At 31.8% G+C, this 19,999-nt stretch overlaps 1 protein-coding gene across 1 annotated transcript; it reads left to right on the top strand.

Annotated features, from left to right (window-relative positions):
* Positions 1-10,686: 10,686 nt before the first annotated feature.
* Positions 10,687-19,563, top strand: LOC149886643 (TBC1 domain family member 5-like). Its single transcript, XM_090091396.1, has 12 exons — positions 10,687-10,767; positions 12,586-12,685; positions 13,323-13,369; positions 13,484-13,590; positions 15,180-15,322; positions 17,455-17,561; positions 17,648-17,755; positions 17,886-18,012; positions 18,331-18,461; positions 18,538-18,640; positions 18,790-18,869; positions 19,015-19,563. The coding sequence occupies exons 1-12, from the start codon at positions 10,687-10,689 to the stop codon at positions 19,294-19,296; spliced, it is 1,416 nt and encodes a 471-aa protein (XP_089947522.1). The 3' UTR covers positions 19,297-19,563.
* The last annotated feature ends 436 nt before the right edge of the window (positions 19,564-19,999 follow it).

Genomic DNA, 19,999 nt, shown 5'->3' with positions numbered 1-19,999 from the left:
CATGTGGAATTGGTTTTGAAACCGAGGGAATATCTGGATACTTCACAGATGAACGAGTCTTGTATGAGAAACCTGTGACATTTGTCAAACAGAAATAACAGTCAGTGATGTGGTTGCTTGACTCACGCCATATCATAGGAACTCCAAATGCCAGATGGTTGTTATTTTTAGCCTTCCTTATCCAACCCCGTAAGTTGCATGCACATGTCAAACAAATGAATTGTGGTGCCCATGACTTGCCGCTGTCAACCTTTGAATCGAAGTTTAGTTCATAAGCTTTTCTCAGAAATGGTGTAAATGTCTTTTGGTGGCTTTTGTCTGTGAGATAGCCGCACACATAACAAAACAAGTCTGGTGAATTGATGCAGCCTCTAGACGCCATTGTTTTCACTGAAATAAAATAGCAAATATATAGGAATAGTATAACTCATAATAAACACACAACTCATTAATAAACATACAGTTACAAATTAAGCACACTAAATTAAACAAGCAATTCGTTCATTTACATCAGTTTATAAACATCTAATACACAGTAAATCAGTCACTATCACTAGACACTTGTCATTCATATACTTATTACATTTCCTCACAAGGGAGAATTCAATTCACATAAAAAGGAATATATCAAAAGTCACTAAATTAGCATTCGATAAAAAATAAATGAACTCAACAGGGATCATTTCTGTAAAATGATATTAGTCTTCTTAAAAGACAGGTGAAACATTACCTTACTCGGTGGAAAACAAAACAAACTCGAAATAACTAATTTCGGTCTCGACTAAACCACTCAGGGGTTTTCACTTTTAATTACTATGTTTAAATCAAATACTTTATTCATTACTCCTAATCTATAAACTAAAATAGCGCACACGGGATCTTTTTTAAGAAGCACAATATTCGAACAAAACTTCACTCGATCACAACAAACAACGACTGCCCTGCACATCTTTTAGCGGACCTATTTTCAGAACAGAATATATCATTTTAAAATATCAAAAGAATATGTTTAGTGTTGCCATCTGTTATTAACTTAGTAAACTAAACTCTATTTTCTTATTCATTCGTAACAATAAGGGATTAAAAAATGTATGTTTATGTTAATATCTTAAAAACCTGACGTGATAGAGAAAAACAGTTTTCAGATTTGTAATCAGCATGAAAAACTGCTTTAGAAAATGTAATCATCAAACAAGATATTTTTGGGTTGTTATTCAGTGTTATGTTTGCCGATGACACTAACTTATTTTATTCCTCGAACTCAATCAAAGACCTTTACAAATGTATGAACAAAGAGCCTAAAAGATTAAATATATGGTTGAAATTGAATAAGTTATCACTAAACACAGAAAAAACAAAATAAATATTGTTTCATTCCAAAAAACAAAAAAATAATATACCTACTATCCTTCCCTCACTAAAAATAGATAAGGTAAACATTGAAAGAACAGAAACAACTATATTTCTTGGGATCTTTATTGACGAAAATATATCTTGGAGAGCCCATATAAGTACAATAAACACCAAAATTTCGAAAAATATTGGAATACTCTACAAAGTTAAACCTATGTTATCCCAAAAAAACCTTAAATCGCTTTATTTTTCTTACATCCAAAGTTATCTTACGTACGCTAATATTACATGGGCAAGTACACAGAAATCCAAATTGAGTAATATTTATCTAAGTCAAAAACATGCATCAAGACTAGTTTGTGATAAAGATAAACTCACCCATGCTGAACCCTTACTAAAAACCTTAAATGCACTGAATGTCTACCAAATCAACATCTACCAAAATGTACTATTTATGCTAAAATACAAACTTGGACTTGTCCCATCGCATTTTTTAAATAACTTCTTTCAAGTTTACTCTAATATATATATAACAAGAGCTACAGGCAAATTCACACTGCCTAAAAGAACAACAAAGTTCTCACGGTTTTCTATTTCCTACTGGGGTCAGTACCTGTATAATAAAATAATATCAAAAAATAAAGAACTTGAAGTATTAAATAATCCTGCCAACTTAAAAAATAAAATAAAACACCTCATACTTATTACCAACAATTATATTAATATGTATTAAATTTAACAACAGAATCTATACTGAGATATTTATGTGTATCACTGACTGTATTTTGACTATATATAAATATGAAAGAGACTTTATTTAACAATTTGAAATGGTACTCCATGATAAGTCTTCATAGACTTCTACTAGTTTTCCTTTACAACAACATATATATATGTATATATACATATATATATATATATATATATATATATATATATATATATATATATATATATATATATATATATATATATATATATATATATATATATATTTGAAGTAACAAGAAAATTTCTTGTCTTTTTATCTTTTTTTTATTTTTATTCTATTATTTTTAAAAAATACTGATTGTCTTTATGATAAGAAACTCTACTAATTTACGTTATACTTAAATATACTTGTTAAACCACGTTTTTATTATGATGTGTTATTCTTGCTAAACCACTTTTTACTATGATTTTATACGTGGTAATATTATGTTATATTCTTCTTTTTATTTACGTTGCATTATATGATGTCATGTAGTTTTAATGTAACGATATGTAAATTTATTGAAGTTGTATAAAAAAAAAAAAAAAATAGATAAAAAAAAAAAACCACCTCCGCGGTTTCGATGTTGGTCGTTTTCACTGTCACAGGTTTTTTTCGAATTGAACCAAGCCTCTCGTATTTGGGGTCTATCGTTTTTTTTACATTTTCCGTTTGCACCTTTTCTGTTTTTATTTCTTTTTTGGTCGACCCACCGAACTGTATTCTTTTACACCTTCTAAAAGCAAATCTTTGCTAATCAGATTGTTCTCAATTACAATCATCATCAAAGCCAACAAAGTGTTTGAGGTTTTTGTGCCTTCATTTTCCCTCAGCAAATTTTTCAGATAATTATTTGTGAATCTCATGTTTTATTTATAAAAAGAAAAAAATTTTTTAAATCATTTTTTTGTCAAGAATCTCATGACGGTCTTTCTGACCTAATAAACAGCGTTCATGTTGGTTCCGTCTGATACGATTTTGATCAGTTTGTCGGAAATGATTACTGCAAATATGACGGTGTTGTCTGGCACTGCAGTTCGAAATTTTAGGTTAACAACCAATTCAGCCGTTTCGGAAACAACTCTTTCTTTCTGTTTGCTGATATCGACAAAAAACAACGGAAACAAAATTTTGTATTCAAGAAGGGTCACACCAGATTGGCAAACAAGTTCGTTTGTGCCGTAATATTTTTCGTCAAAAGAGAACGCGTCAGAATGAGCCATTACAATTTTCTTTTCTCCAAAATTCAAGTCGTAATTGTAATTTGGATACTTTATCCCATTGACGGTCACGAAAAAATTGTTGACATCGCAATGATCGAAAACGGCTGAATTTGAGGTTTGACTGGAAGCTCTGTTTGTCTGAATTCCGAACACGATAAACCTTGGAACGCTTTTGTCCGTGATTCTTCCGAGAGTCCTAGTGAATTCTGTTAGACCTGAGGGAATAGCTTGCCTTTCGACTTTGTTTGCCTTATATGCCACTTGAACGGAAATTTTCTTCGCCATTTAATTCATGAATTCGGATTTCTTTAAAATATCCAAGTCAATTCTAGGCATAAAAAGCCTGATTTTTTTGATGTCGATCATTCCTGCGGCAACAGTCCCAGCTCTGTAAATGGTATTGTCATATTTTTTTTTTGTGAAGGTGATGGTGTGTCTGAATCCATAAACGACTTTGTCATAAGTTTCACAAAAACCAAAAATGTGTTTTAAAGGTATGCTTAACGAAAATGCGCCAATGGATGTGGTGTCTGCAAACAAGTGGTCTCGTCTGGTGATGAAACCTTGATTTCCAGTGGCGTTTGAAGAGTCTTTGTACCATATTTGCTTCAAACCATCTGCAAGCTGAAAACCAAAAGGATATTTCAACAATCCAAGCATGGTTGTTCCTTGACCTGGATACATGACTCTTTCCACTTGCTGTCCTGATAAGTCATAAGTGAACAAATACATTATGGCGTTGTTCACCTAAGCAATTTGGTCTGTTGCTGCGTAAGCAGTTCCGTCAGCTTTTTTCAGAACTCCTTCAACGAGGATGTAGGCCTCAGACAGAAGTGTCTCCACAGACTGACAATCAATCTCAAAAACGATCGATCCTGAAGAATTTAAATCGAGATTTGTGGGGAGGTACTCGAAAAAATCAACTTTTTCAATGCCGGTGTCATACTCTGGCATTTCATCAACTCTTAGTCTGTCGGTGTTTATCATTTTTTTAAAATGAGAAAAAAAAATTTAATGTCATTTTGATTCGTGAAAAAAAAAATCACGCAATCAAAAGTCCACTCCCCATTTTGACGAGATCTTGAAATCTGGTCGCGTTCTTTTTCGTCATTTTCCTTTTTGCTTGAATGGACGGGCAGACTTTGCTGCTGTGATCGCTTCTCTTCCAATTTCGCTTGCTGCTGCCTTTCTCAATAAATGAAGAGACGATCTCGATGCGTTTGAAGCTAACATTCTACTCAAAAAATTTTTAATCGTGTCCACGATTCCTCCACCTCCGACGACGTTCTTTTTTAAATATCTTCTGTTGTTCACAATGAGCATTTTTAAAATGAGAAAATATTTTTTTAAATCCGTCGTGTTTCACGACTCGATGTATTTTTGAATTGACATGTATTCCTCTTTGTTGATTTCCCCCTGCCTAAGCAGCTCGTCACAAACTGCAACAGCTTCGTTTCTCGATGCGATATTTCCAGCATGACCTGCGGCGATGCTCAAGCTAAGGCATTGCGCAAGCGCATTCGGATCGCTTGGAAGTATGATCACTCCGTGACCTTTTTTTCCCCTAGTTGTAATTTTATTTCTTTCCGAAATGGACGCAATGATGGTAACATATTTTTCACTTCTCGAAGCTTTTGGTCTGTTCGGGTTTGCATCAGATTCAATCGCACCTGTGCTGATCAGGATTTTTTCATAGTTTTTAAGGTCATCTTCCGTGTAAATGCATTTATCAGGTTTGGATCTTGAAATCAGTTCCCAATGACCTTTTGTTCCCGCATACTTTTCTCCACCAACAATAATGTCGTTTTTATCGATGACAACTTGTTCTTTTCCGATGAATATTTTGCTACCTTCTCCTGCATGAATTCCAAAAACTCTGTCTGAAGCAAATCGTTTTGATCAAATTTTCCAAAGCAGTGTCTCCAACAATCATCCTTTCAGGAGGCTTTTCAGCACTCTTGAAACTTTCAAAAGACGACTCGCTTTCTGGATAAGTCAAAGCCAATGGTTCAACGTTAACAACTCTATCAGCGATGCTCTTCAGCTCGTTTTTCACCTTTTCATTGCTCTCGATGAGCGGTCTGTACAACTTGCTCAAATCAGCCTGAAAATTTGCGTCTGAAATGTTGTTGTTGATGCTGTCGTTGTAAATCTTTTCTCTGTTGGCCATATAATTTTTCACTATCACATCTTTCTTTTTCGGGTCTTGTATTTTAAAGAAGAACATTTTTTAAAATACGGAGAAAAAGTTTATGAGTTTATTCACCTTTTTTGAACAGGTTGTTGAATGCTTTTATCGCGTCTTCTCTTCCTTTTTTAATCAGTGACTCTTTAGTCAATTCATCAATGCTGCTTTTTGCATTGGTTCGTATTTCTTCAGTCATGGCTTTGAAGTTTTGAAGCTCGCTGAGAATTAATTCGTACTTGGAATCGCTCACAAATCCATCCATGAGCGATTTTTAAATGTAATCGCTAATTGTGTTCAATTTTGACTCGGAAAGAACTTTTAATTTTTCGTGCTTTTCTGCCTTCAGCATCAGTTTTTTGTTCTGTTGATTTCCGAAAATGGATAAAGCTCCCATTTCAACAGCAATACCCTCGCACGCAATCGAAACTGGAGTGGCAACGACGGTTGACAAAAGTGCAATTCCTGTGATTCCCAAACCAATGCACACTGTTTGCAATCCATCATCTGCGAAATGAATAATCTTTGCTGCTCGATGGTATTTTTTGCTGAGAGCCATTCTCTTCACTTTTTCATTCTCCGTTTCTTTTTGGATCTTGCTTATTTTTTGAAGTCGATAAATGTGACCTCCATCTGATGGTGCTGTTGGAAGAACTGGGTAAATTTTTTCAGTCTTTTCAATATTTCCATCTTTTTAACAAAGTCAGACTTTTTTAATTCGAATCGATGTAATTTATTTTACAGAGCTTTTCACCTGTTTTAACGATTACGTCCTGGTGGGTGTTGTTGCTCACATCCAAAGCGATGTCATTCACAGACTCTGAAAAAATAACGTCGTTTTTGTTGTATTTCAATTGATCGCTGATTTTGTTCATCAAAGTGACGATAGCAATTCCTTTCTCCAAATTCAGTCCAACGGTCAGCGATATTTGCGTGTAAGAAAGAGCAACAAATCTAATGTCTTTCTGAGCAAAAATCTCGTGCTGTCCGTTGACGTAGAAATAGGTGGGATGATCCAACTTTTTTTTGACCACAATAATGTTTTTCGGATTTTTTCGTTCCAACTCTTTGATTCTCTCCTCCAAATGCCCTAAATGCAAATTCAAATGTTCCAAATTCAAATTAAAACTGTGATTTTCTGCTGAGGCGCTGTATTTATACAACTTGTGATGGGCATGCATTTTTAATATGAAAAGAAAATGTTTTAAATCATTTTATTTTCACTTTTTTTGAATGATTTCACAGTTCATTATCAGATTCCACTTCTCCCAAATCCAAATCATCACCCATGATGCTTTGAATTAAAGGTGCATTTTTTGCAATGATCACTTCGGGAATTTTAAACTGAATGGACTCTATCTGCGCTCCGACAAAAACACCTTCAATTTTCAAAGAGGCGATGGCGTAGCACTTTTGTCGAACATATTCCAAAGGATTCGCTTTCAAGAACTCTTTCGTTTTCTTTTTGAAAAACAGAGAAGACACTTCAATGTTTTTTTCGTTTTTCTCTGTGAACAACTTCCCGAATAAAATGGGTGCTGCGTTTGGATAAACAGATTTGTTTTTATAAGTGGACAAATCTTCCGTCATGATTTTTTTCGTTCTTCCTCCTTTTTTTCAAAGTGGGCATCATTTCCTGGACTTGATTGCGAAGAAATTTTGATATTTTTTCAGTCACCTCAATGAACTTTCTTTCTTTTTCGTTCATTCCATTTTTTTCGTTGAAACCGAGAAAGGACATGAAATATCCATTCAGTTCTTTCGTTCCAAAACTGCAATTTTTAAACACACCCAGAGAAAACAAAACTGGAGTCCTCAAAATGACAGGACCTTTTCCAGAGGGGTACTCATAAAAAAGCGGAATCTTTTAGTACTGAATTGGTTTGGTTGCGGAATAAATTTCTCCAACCGATAGTTTGCTCTCATCAAAATTTTCAATTATCACAAAATTCATCTTTTTTAAAAAGAAAAGAAATTTTTTTTAAATCATTTTTTAAAACGAATCAATTCTTTATGATCCACCCAGGAGTTGAACGAGTCTGGATATCCTTGCCATTTGAGTAATGATTTGCTCTTTGTTCTGCGAATTATTTTTTCAATTCTGAATATGTCTTGGGTGGGTCTTTTGCATTTCCTGCTTGTAAAAAGTTCCTTGAATTTCTTCATCGTTGGCGTCCGTGTGGTGATTTTTCGACACTGTGAAAACCTCCCCAGTCCTTCTCGGTGTGTACCCTTTTTCAAAATTGGACTTCTTTTTTGTGATCCTCACTTTGTCACCCATTGAAAAATTCGGTTCTGATCTTTCTGTTTGCATCTTTCCATTCAGGTTCATCCAGACCTTATTTTTATTTTTTTCATCTCTGGCTTCAACTGGAGTCATTTTGATGGAAGAGTGCTTTGTGTTGTTGTAATTTTTCACCATTTCGTCAAAAACGTCAATCTATTTATTGGTGTTGTTTGCTGAAAAGAATTTAAACACTTTTTCTTTCATCGTTCTGTTCCATCTCTCAACAACACAACTTTTTTCTTCGTTTTCAGTAGAATACAACTGCACTCCCAGCGCTTTCACGTGCTTGTTGTAAAGTTCTTTTCTTTGTCCACCCACATTTTGGTGCACTTTCTTTTTTCAAAGATTTTTTTCAACGCTTCTGCCACATCAAGACCCGTTTTGCTTTTTAATTGAACAATCCACCCATATTTTGAAAACACGTCAATGACCATGAGCAAATATTTTACGCCGTTGTTAAATTTTGAAAAAGAGCGTATGTCGACCAAATCTACAGCCCATATTTCATCGACGTCATTCACAAACACTTTTCTTTTTTTGAAATGATGAATCACCGGTTTGTGAAGCTCCTATGCAAACTGGTCATCCCATTTCAGACTGCTCTCAGGAATTTTTTTTTTTCGCAGGGACACCCAGTCAGAATTTGGCTTTGGCTTTGATGATGGGAGTGATGAGTTTTTTTTCGTTGATTTCTTTTTGAGTTGGGTTCGGAATGGAGTTCATTTTTTAAAGCATCATTTGATCTGCCAAATTTCTGTTTTGAACGTCGTTGAAATATTTATAAGCCAAATCGTGATGGTATGCTGCGTTGTCCACTCTGTCCACCGGTTTGCTCCACTCCTGATACATGTTGGTTAAAGTGAGTCTTTTGTCCAAGTTTGTTCCAGGTCCTGCAAAATTCATGCCTGGAATGTGCATTTCTCCTGGAAATTTTGCCCAAGGAAGTTTAATTTTTTTTGAAAATTTGTTGATCGATTCTACAAAGTCTCCCCCATTTGAAATGCTTCATTCAAAGGAACAAACTTGCATTTTGTCGTTTCGCAAACGTCACAAGTTCCTTTGATCATATTTCTGTTGTTTTTTGAGACTTCGTTTCTCAAATGGATTGTTTCTGTTTTCCTTTTTCATTTGACGCAGTACATTTTTTATTTTAAAAAAAAACTTTTTTAATTAAAAAAAATGGAAGTTGGATTTGTCATGAAATATTGGAAAGAGCAAAAGGAACAACAACAAGTTTCTACCGAGAAGCATTCGAGGAATCATCGTCGGAAAGTCAGGTTGTGGGAAAACAACTTTGCTTTTGAATTTGCTGTTAAGACCTGGATGGTTGGATTACAACCATTTGCAAGTTTTTGGGAAATCTCTTTTCCAACCCGAGTACAAAATACTGAAAAGTTCGTTCGAGAAGAATTTGCCAAAAAAGATTATTCTCGATTTGTTCAAGGTACAAAACGAAATGGAAAAATTGAATTTAAACCCTGAATGCGTTACAATGACCTTTCAAAAAATTATTCCGAAAACGAGGACATGGAGTGTCAGTTTTTCGAAACGGCTGACGATGTTACTGAACCTGAAGATCTCGATTCGACCAAAAACAATTTGATGATCTTTGACGATTTGCAATTAACCAAACAAAACAATTGCGATAAATATTACATCCGAGGAAGACACTCCAACGTCGACTGCTTTTACCTCGCTCAAAATTATGTCATGCTCCCCCGACAAACCATCAGAGAAAACACCATTTTTATTTGTCTGTTTCCTCAAGATTCAAAAAATGTAGGCCATATTTATCAAGACCATGTTTCGAGCGACATGAAGAAAGAAGAGTTTTAAAAATTTTGCTGACATAAGTGGTCTCAACCTCACGGATTTGTGATTGATTTGTCATCAAAAAAATACTATGGAAAATATCGAAGCGGGTTTGACAGTTTTTATTTTCCAAAAGAGGTCATTGAAAAAAATGATTTTAAAAAAATTTCGTCCATTTAAAAAATGTCAGGCATAATCATCAACGTGGATGGAAATTCCAACGTAATAATAATAGAATTTTTGGACAAAATCGTTTTTGAAAAAGGGAAAACTTATGAAATGGCTTTTCTCGGTCTTGAGACGTACAACAGCTTTCCAAACATCACCAGCAGAAACAATTCTTTCAGGTACAGCATGAACAACGGAGGCAATAGGGAAAACATCACCATTCCAGACGGAAGCTACGACATCATCGACATCAACAATTACTTGCAAAAGTCCGTCTGAAACACAATAAAAAATTATCCATTACAAAGTGCAAGCTACGTTGCCAAAAATAAAATCAGCTACTCCCCTGAAAACATCAAAATTGGATCCAATTCAAACACTTTAAAATCAACCATAAAGCTTGGCTTGAATTATTTGATGGACTTGAACGTGGAAAACAGCATCGCCTGACTTCTGGGGTTCACAAAAAGACAATTGGATTCCAATTCTGAATACGAATTCGACGACATTGTCAGAGTTTCAAGCTTCAACACGATTAGAATCGTCAACAACGTCATCGGGTCGGCATACATCAACGGCTCACAATTAATTTTCATTTACTCCTTTTATCCCGACGTGGGTCCAGGTTTAAAAATCATCGAAAGACCCACCAATTTGGTTTACCTCCCTGTAAAGTCCCCGAAATTTCCACGATGATCACTCGCATTGTCCCCTAGAAGCTTGTGTTTACATTATGTAATTTATGTAAATTACTAACTTAAATTGAATTGATTTTAGTATGCGAATCAGATAATCAAACTTTAAGTATTTTTTGTCATAGGGTTTTTTAAAAACATCATTTATGATAAAATTACATACCCTCTTCATAATTTAAAAATAAAGTTTTATAATTGACTCTCCGATTATAATGCATTTAAAAGAAACTCTTCATCGATGTCTTATTTTCATGTTACGAAGCCAAACACTTTATATTGATCCTTTTTCACAGGTAAACTCTTAAACTATATGATAAAGAACCCCGCTCTTAAGATGTTACGATCCTTCTTTTATTGGCAATATTTATAATTAATTAATGTGTTTCATTAGCTACGTTTTCACTTAAGTATACTTTCGTGAAAGATTTACTTAAAATCTTTCATGAATTTTTCAGATAAAGGTGGAATGAACTCAAAAGTGTTCTTTCGATCAATGCAACTTAAACGAATATTTTCTTTTAGTACTCGAGGAGCATCAACACTATGCGCGTGGTCAAGATTGATTAAAATGAAATGTTGATCAATCTTTGATTCGAAGATTAAGATTGCGCTATCATTCAAAGGTGGAAACAAATGTTAAAGGCCTTGTTGATGTAATTTTTCATAATGTTAGACTGATAAGTTTTTTGTGAAACGTTTTTAAAAAACATTTTTTTATGAGCACTTACGGTCATTTAAGGTGAATTGAAGTATATAGGGCTATGGGCTTATGCTAAATTAATACCATAGTTTTATGGCTTTGAAAGGCCGTTTTTTGGTCATTTTTTTTACATAAGCCTATAGCAATTTAAAATGAAGAATTTTTTATATCAGTTATGCTAAGCAACTTTGGTTTATTCAAATCTCATAGAGTATAGATACCAGTACTTAATGAATTTAATTCAAAATAGAAAATGGGAAGAATAAATCCTAATCAAAAAGGCAAAAGCGTAATGTGTATAATTATGTGACTGGAATTCCCACTACAGCAAAATGATAAACCTATTGTGCAAGAAATGAATAAAAGATAAAATCAAAATTAACAAATTGAAATTTGATTAACCAATTTAATTGTAATTAAAGCCTTTATTTATGGCTATGTTTTGCTCGATTTTAAGTTATCCGCCCATTAGAAACAAAAAAAACTTGCTCACGTTGAGTTAGGTTACAATTGAACTATACAAGCAATCTTTTTAAATTGAAGGTTATTAACAGTCCAAATCTCGTTACCATACTTCAACAATGTTTAAAAACTATCCCATAAAAATTTACTCGTAAAAATGAAAAGAATTAATTATCTTAGCAAATGTTTTATTTAGGAAGCAGCAGAGGAAATAAATTTAAATCGATGCTCAAAAGACAAAAAATACGTTTAATTAAAAAAGAAAGTTTCATCTACTCTGATGTCTTTGAGCCAAAAAGTCTGTTTGTGTATTTGTTCTTTTGCTCGCAAATTAAATTCGAAAAGCTTCTCTCGCAGCGGTACACATGAAGACCAAGCAATGACGCATTATTTCGTTTTTAATAATTTTATGCCCATTAACGTTGAATAACACATAAACAGAGGCGCAAGACATCATTAAAACCAAATGAACATAGTGTTAATTTTGAAGATTGATTTATTTAAGATGCCAAACGGTTCAAAACCGTTTTTATCTATAACCAGGCCAAGCTTATTATGGAAAACGTTCACTTTTTCTCTAACCAACAAAGCGAAAGTTACTTCGCAGAATTTTAAAATATGCTGCTTTGAAATATATTTGGATTAGTTGAAGCAATGCTTCATTCGTATTGCAGCTTTTTGCACAAAGTGTAGAAAAAGTAACGGTAGTTCGGTCATAGTTTTAACAGACTGAATGTTTAAAAGGAGCAGCATTAAAGAAACTGCTTTCAAAGAAGGTGATACAGAGATCAAAGTCTCTTTTTTACGAAATAACGTATTAAACTTTTTAATATAAGTTTTAAGCGTTTTACTTCCAAATAGATCTTTGAAGAAAGTCTTTGTTCTACAAATGTCAAAACCCGTCATTTACCTGCTAGCCGCATCTTTGTAATCTTTAATTGTGTTCCAGTATCTCATTGCAGCAGAGACATTTCCACTTATAACGCATTTATATGTTTATGAACTACAGGCATTTGCAAGCACTGTTGTAATAGGAATGGCGTTTGATGGTTTGTGATTAGTTAACTGTTCTATGTAAACGAACTCATCTAATCCATCTATAAAAAACATCGTGGCATTAAACCAAGAAAAACTACACTGTTTTTTATTTTATTCTATTAGACAAATTACTGTTTTAACTATCATTTGCTTTTATCTTTGTCTAATTTTTTTCTAGAAACTATTTTTACTTCTAACTTTATTGTTGTTATTAGCTATCAGCTGAAGAAAATCATGGACATAAGTGATGTTGAAAAAAACTCATAGTATATATTTCTTTTCAATTTTTTACCAAGTTTATGTTGTTGAGTATCATAAATCATTTTCTATTTTTAAATTTGCCTTTCCAAAAAAATAAAAAAATAAAAAGATAAAGAAAAATGTTCAGTTGAGAGAACTCAATAAGTTTCACCATAATTTTTAATAGCAGCATATTGTTTGCAAAGATAATGGACTCCATTCAACCTTGGTTCACAAATCTACCAAAACCACAAAGCCCAAAACAAAAAAGTCTTGTTTTTGGTGGCATTGTTTTTATTTTTGTATTGCTGCTGCTTTTTTGTTGCTAAATTGCTTTTTGCTCAAACAAAGTTTTTGGTAATAAATTGGTTAAGAACTGGTAACGGTTAAATATTGTAAATGTTTAAGGTTATGTTGAACAAAGAATATTCAGAAATCCTGCTGAGATTGAATTGGTATAATTTTGTAGCTAACATTTCACATTTCATCAATTGTAATTTGATTATTAGATTGAAACATTTAGATTATACACGGCAGCAAATATTTTTCTTTTTTTATTGGTTATATAGGTAACAGCTATATCTGAAAAGTTGAATCATATCCAAGGGTGTATGATGATAAATTATGATAGTGCTCTTTGTCAACATCTCCAAAAAAGTGAAATATGTCCTCAATTGTATGGGATGAAAGGAGTTTGTTTGCTTTTTTACTATCTTTTTTTAAACGTTTGCTTATTTTCATTAGTTAATAGTTGTGCATTTGGTTGATATATTTAATTGTTTAATGGCTTTATGCAATGTTTTTTTTTAAAAAAAACAACAGATGAACTAAGAATTATTGCATATAGTTCAATGTAACATAAAATGAGAACCATTGACATAAACTCACTTTTAAAATCATTATTTGAAAAAAAATACAAAGTAAAACAAAATCAAATTAATTTTAAATAAGCTCCTTTGAGCATTTTTGCAAGCTCTATATCTTACACATTAAGATTTCTAGATAGTAGCAGATTTTGGGTTAGAACTCTTTTCCGAATGGCATCTAGTTCTTGTTTCAGCCTTCTACTAAATTTTAACAGACCTTGACAAAATCTTTGCCTATCCAGGCTCAGATTGAGTTCAATTCTGTTTATTAAGCAGGCCTGGGTATTAAGATGGCAGGAGCTCTATTTTGTTTGAACTCTTATCATTTACTTCATTCAATCAGCTTGACTTTTGATGGAATCATAAAGCTCCATTGCATCGCTATAAAAAAGTTGGTTGATATGACCTGTATGTGTATTGTACAAGTTTGCTCCATTAAACTTAAAGCAGTCCCAAACACAAATGCTCCTTCTACCATCCACCGAATTGATAATTCAAGGCATTTTCATTTTTAAAGCCTGGATATTTTATTAAGTATTTAATTGATGAGAATCATGATTTTTGTGCAAGCTAGGATTGTATTTTTATGGATAGTTAGAGTTATTTTTGAATTAGTATTTTTTTTTTATTGTTAGTTTTGAGTTCCTTTTTTTTTTTATCTTGCAATCTCTTAGAACTCAAATGAAATGAATATATATATATACATATGAATATGTGTGATATTAAGACGACTACATTCTATATACGTTATGTATTTCATCCTCACGTTCATTCGCTTTTACAATTTAAATATCATTTCTTAATTCATTGTGCACAATGAATTACACAATGACGCAACTACAATATGTATATTTATATACATATGAACATGTATATATATATATATATATATATACATATGAATATGTATATATATATATACATATGAATATGTATATATATATACATATGAATATGTATATATATATATACATATGAATATATATATATATACATATGAATATGTATATATATATACATATGAATATGTATATATATACATATGAATATGTATGTATATACATATGAATACATGCATATATATGTACATATATATACATATGAATATATATATATATATAAGCTGAAATAAAAAATAAATAAATAAATAAAAGATAAAATATAAAAATTTGGAAAATATCTACGTTTTATTTTAGTAGTAGAATTGTTGTTTGTGATTTGTTTTGTTGTTTGTGATTTGTTATAACAAAAGCTAATTTTTGCAACATTTTAAGCCACATTAAAACTCAATCAAGGCAACGATAAAATTTTTGATGAAGTTTTTTACCCGAAGTAAAAGTCCAAAGCGCTATGGGCAATATGTTGATCAACATATTTTTTAATGAAGTTTATTGTTAAGTCGATGGATACATCTTTTCTTTGGTCGTGAGTTTCCATTAAATCGGTTGTTAACAAATTGGGATGCATTGTTTGCTGATGGAGCATTACTTGATCTAGTTGATTATGTTTTTCTTGCAATGCTCATCAATCTTCGAGGAGTGTGTAAGTTTTTGTTAAAATTTGATTATATATTTTTCTTTGCTTAGATAATTTGTTTGTGGTTTGATTACATACATTCTCTTTGCTCTATAACAATAGTGTGCAGGACAAAACCTCCAACATTAATAATCCTGACAAATGCATATTAATAAAAGCACTACATGCCTTTACAATATGAAGCACTAAATACTTTGCAAAACGTGTCATTATTTGCTCCTCATATACAAGAGAAACTTGGGCTGATAAGAGTCACTATTGACCTTTTCAAAAAATCAAGTTTTTGTCTAAGGTAATGAAGCAACAATAGAAAAGGGTTTTCAATTGTAGTCCATCCTTGGTCATACTGAAGATGTACACAATGGAAAATATGATTGAAATAAAACTAAGGAATGTTCTTGAATGACCATATTGCCTGAACAGCATTCAGTTAAAGTTGGACCAGACTTTGATAACCAATCTTTTTAATACTTTTCAACAAACCTAATACAAAGAACAAAAATATCAAAAAATGATGTTTTTTTTCCATACATTTTTTCCATACATAAATTCCATCTTTGCTGCCTCTTTTACCACTGTTGTTGGAGTAAAACCATTTTCAGTCTATTTCTTGATAGCATTTACAATTTTACCAATTATCAAAATGAACATCTTTAACAAAATGATTGCAAGTTTCATTGGTTCAACATTTTAAGTTGTGCAAACTATATTCTTCCATTTATTTTCAGTCGCCATTCTCATCAATGCGTCTCTGCTTAACTAGGTCTTGCAACTCTGCTTAACTAGGTATTGACCTCAAGTAAATCTGAAGTAAAGTACAAAATCCAAGGTTTGCTTTGAGTTTGATTGTTTAATCAATAGCTTTCCAATCTAGTCGAAGCATGCCAACACTATTCTCAATGGTAGACGATTTCAATGCTTGCCATTACTTATTTTAAATGTAAACTGGTTGAGCACTTCCTACAACCAGTTTAATTGAATAGACTTAGTTAAAAATGAAATTCGAAATTGGCTTTGTTATATGCACCCTATATGTCTATCTGCATTAACAAAAATTCTGTTCTGTTGCAGGTGCAATTAAATCTAACTCTAAATGAATGTTTACTATAGTGCGCTCACTATAGTGTGCTTACTTTAGTGTGCTTACTATAGTGTGCTTACTATAGTGTGCTTACTATAGTGTGCTTACTATAGTGTGCTCACTATAGTGTGCTTACTATAGTGTGCTTACTATAGTGTGCTTACTATACTGTGCTCACTATAGTGTGCTTACTATAGTGTGCTTACTATAGTGTGCTTACTATAGGGTGCTTACTATAGGATGCTTACTATAGTGTGCTTACTATAGTGAACTTACTGTAGTGAAGAATTACTGTACTTATGATTGTTGCTTAAAAAATGGGAGCTTTTGTCTTGTTACCAATTTTTTAAATATAAATTTGCATCAGCAGATTTAAATAAATACATGTTTGTCTTTATCGTGGACAAACAAGCCATTTTTTCAAAGCCTATTAGAGCTTTGTTCTCACTATTTCAAAAATTTGCTGCATTTTTACCATACTAACCCCTTAAACAATGTTTTACTCAAAAAAGTTTAATGTTTTCTGCAAGTTGTCAGCTGTAGTAAAATCAGTTTAAGATTATAACTTACACTCAATGGTTTTGTAATCTATTGTTTTAACTGCTATACCCCTATAAACAACTGAAAGACTATAAAAGTGTTTACTCCTAAATGAAGGTTTTTATAGTCTTTCAGTTGTTCTATTGTGTATGTATGTGGTCAAAATAAGAAGTTGTTAATAATGTCTGGATATGTAACTGTTGGGAAAATGTTAATGTCATTTGATGAATTGTCAATCTTAAGCATTCATGGATTAGTACTATTTTAATGTTAGTAGTTATCTTGGGATTTTTTTGTTTTTGCTGTAAGTTCAAGTTCATAGATAATTACTAATATTTTTTGTTTTTTTTTCCATAATGCTTCAAAATTGCATAATCTGCACAACTTATTTATGTCATGACATTACAGAATAAACAACATGCCTTATTTTTTTATATACACCACATCACATGTTCAAATATATGTTTTTTAAAAATCTTAAAGCTTTGAATAAAATAAATCTTTATATTTTTTATAGTGCTCCAAAATGACTTCAATGTCTGTTTATCTTACTTGATGAAATATCCTGCAAACACTGATTCCAGATTTATACTTAAGCAGGCACTTTTACTTCGAAGTTACCAAGTATTGTTTAAAGTTTTTTTTGGTAAAATATTTCTTCACTTAGAAAGGCACTTTGTATCTTTATGATACACATTCTTTGTATACAGCCTCAAATGAATGCAGACCATGACCATGTAAATAAAGGTCGTATAGCAACCTCACAAAGCAAAGTGTATCCAGTTCGAAACAGACTGGGGAAGACAAGAGAACAATTGGTATTATTAATTAAGTTTGTTTATAAAAACCTTGTGCAAAGTTATGAGCTCAATTTTGTTTACTAAAGATAAATTAACTTGAACACTTATTATCTTTAGTAGATAAACATAAAATTTAATGTACTTTTAGTTTTCCCAATCAATAAATTCAATAAACAAAGATAGAATTCTTCAAAATGAAAAAGCCGAGGGATTAGATCCTGTTGATCCAAGCTCTGATGACCATGAAAGTGCAGAATCGCCATCTTTGTTCAATGGTAAATTAAAAATAAAAACTTTACTGATGTTCTTCATGTTTTTTTGATGTCTTGATCTTTTTTTATATATATATTTATTTTTGCTCATTTTTATATATTTGTGTATATATATATATATATATATATATATATATATGTGTGTGTGTGTGTATATATATATATGTGTGTGTGTATATATATATGTGCGTATATATATATATATATATATATATATATATATATATATGTATATATATATATGTATGTATGTATGTATGTATATGTATATATATATACACAAACATACATATATGTATGTGTATGAGATTCTTGTTGTAGAAACCAGCTCGCGTCTCGCATCGCAAATATCGCAGTTTAAAACAAAAGTTAATTCCATTCAAAATCCATTAAAAGGTATGGTTTCAAGTAAGCAGACCAAAGGTGTAGAAAATACTGGGGTGAGTCATGAGGTAAGCATAGTTGTCTTTAAAAAAAAAAAAAGTATTATAAAACCATTATTATATATTAATGGAATTTTCTTTAAAGGATAGCGTAAACTTGCAAGAACAGTTGTTTGATATGCAAACTGAGTTTTCCAAACTACATTCGCTGTGTGTTTATTGTGGAGATAAAATGGATTCGTATATAAGTAAATTTGTTTCTTTGTTAAAAAGATTGAAAGATTCGAATGTAATGTTGCTAATGTTATTTTTATATTTCCATTATCTTTTCTTTTGCTTTTTTTTATAAACCATTTCTTTGTTACAACTTCTTTGTTGCTTCTGTTTTTTTGCGTAGGTCTTTTGCAGCACCGTTTGCTTAAAGAAGAAATGTTTAACGATGAAATAGCAATTTTAAGCATAGCTGGTTTGAAACAGGTGTGTTTTTTTCGATATTCGGGAATTATTAAGTTAGTTTAATTACGCAATTGCTTTTGTTTTAAAAAATTTATTTTACAAAAGTGATGTTCGCATACTTTGCGTATTCGTGGTTTGTGATCCTCGCTAAATTATTTTTCTTTAGATCCGTGAAATATTTAAAGCAGGTCCGAATTTAAATTTACTTGATCACGAGGTCGATTTCAAAGACATTGATCGTCATATTGCTTCAGCGTCTCACAGCAAAAAGCTATTAGGAGATACAGAACCCATATCAACCGTAAACAAAAACACAACCATTTCAGTGAAAGAAGCAAGCTCGTTACTTGATAATTACTCACATGATGATTTACGGCATAAAGAACAATCTAGTGTTAGAATAGTTAGGACAAATGATGCTTCCCCTTCAATTTCTCCAATTATCTGAGGAAAATTCAGTATATAATATGATTCATCAATATAATGGTGATTTAGAAATTCACCATATGTGAGTCATCAATAGAAAATACTGGAAATTTTTTACCGAATTGTATATTGAAATTTAAACCAAAAATTGTTAATCTTCGCTGCTCAGACTTTTTAAAGGAAAATTTATCATTGTACAACATTTTTTGTAAAGAAACAGAAGAAATGGCCAAAAATTTATCATTGTATAACATTCTTTGTAAAGAAACAGAAGAAATGGCCAAAAAGTTAATAATTGTAATATTTAATATTTACAGGATATTTTTATATGTTTTTTTATAACTCATAGTACTTTTTTCTTTAAAGCAGTAAATCTTTCCTTGGCAAGCTTTCCGAATTACAAGCTTGTAACTTCTTAATAACCAGCGATTAGTGGGATAAACTCAAAAATGTAAAAACCGTCGAAAACCAAACATCATCACGTTAAGTATTTTCAAAATGTTTTCTTTCTTTTTTAGGAAACCCTTTTGCTTTAGCGTCCTAGGATAGTTGGAATTTTTTACTTCTGAAGGTCTTGTGTTTTTTATTATTAGAAATGTTGGAGACTTAAGGGATATTTTGAATGTTAGATTTAGTATTAAAAAGTATTTTATTTACTATAAATGTTAAAAAGCATGCATGGTATTTCATTTAATTATTCTGCTGAGCATTGGGAGAGCTAGCGG

The sequence above is a fragment of the Hydra viridissima genome, unplaced genomic scaffold (assembly GCF_058129835.1).
Source record: "Hydra viridissima isolate aposymbiotic clone 2 unplaced genomic scaffold, HvirCarnegie_v1 scaffold_6, whole genome shotgun sequence".
Taxonomy (NCBI): Eukaryota; Metazoa; Cnidaria; class Hydrozoa; order Anthoathecata; family Hydridae; genus Hydra; species Hydra viridissima.
This window is presented reverse-complemented; position numbering and strand designations above follow the sequence as displayed.

What these genes read in the sequence shown, in the direction of transcription:
- LOC149886643 (XM_090091396.1), top strand. Translation starts at nt 10,687, where the DNA reads ATGCATTTAAAAGAAACTCTTCATCGATGTCTTATTTTCATGTTACGA. An exon ending in ATATTGATCCTTTTTCACAG is followed by an intron (nt 10,768 to 12,585) that starts GTAAACTCTTAA and finishes ATTGTGTTCCAG; the next exon opens with TATCTCATTGCAGCAGAGAC. An exon ending in AATAGGAATGGCGTTTGATG is followed by an intron (nt 12,686 to 13,322) that starts GTTTGTGATTAG and finishes TAAATGTTTAAG; the next exon opens with GTTATGTTGAACAAAGAATA.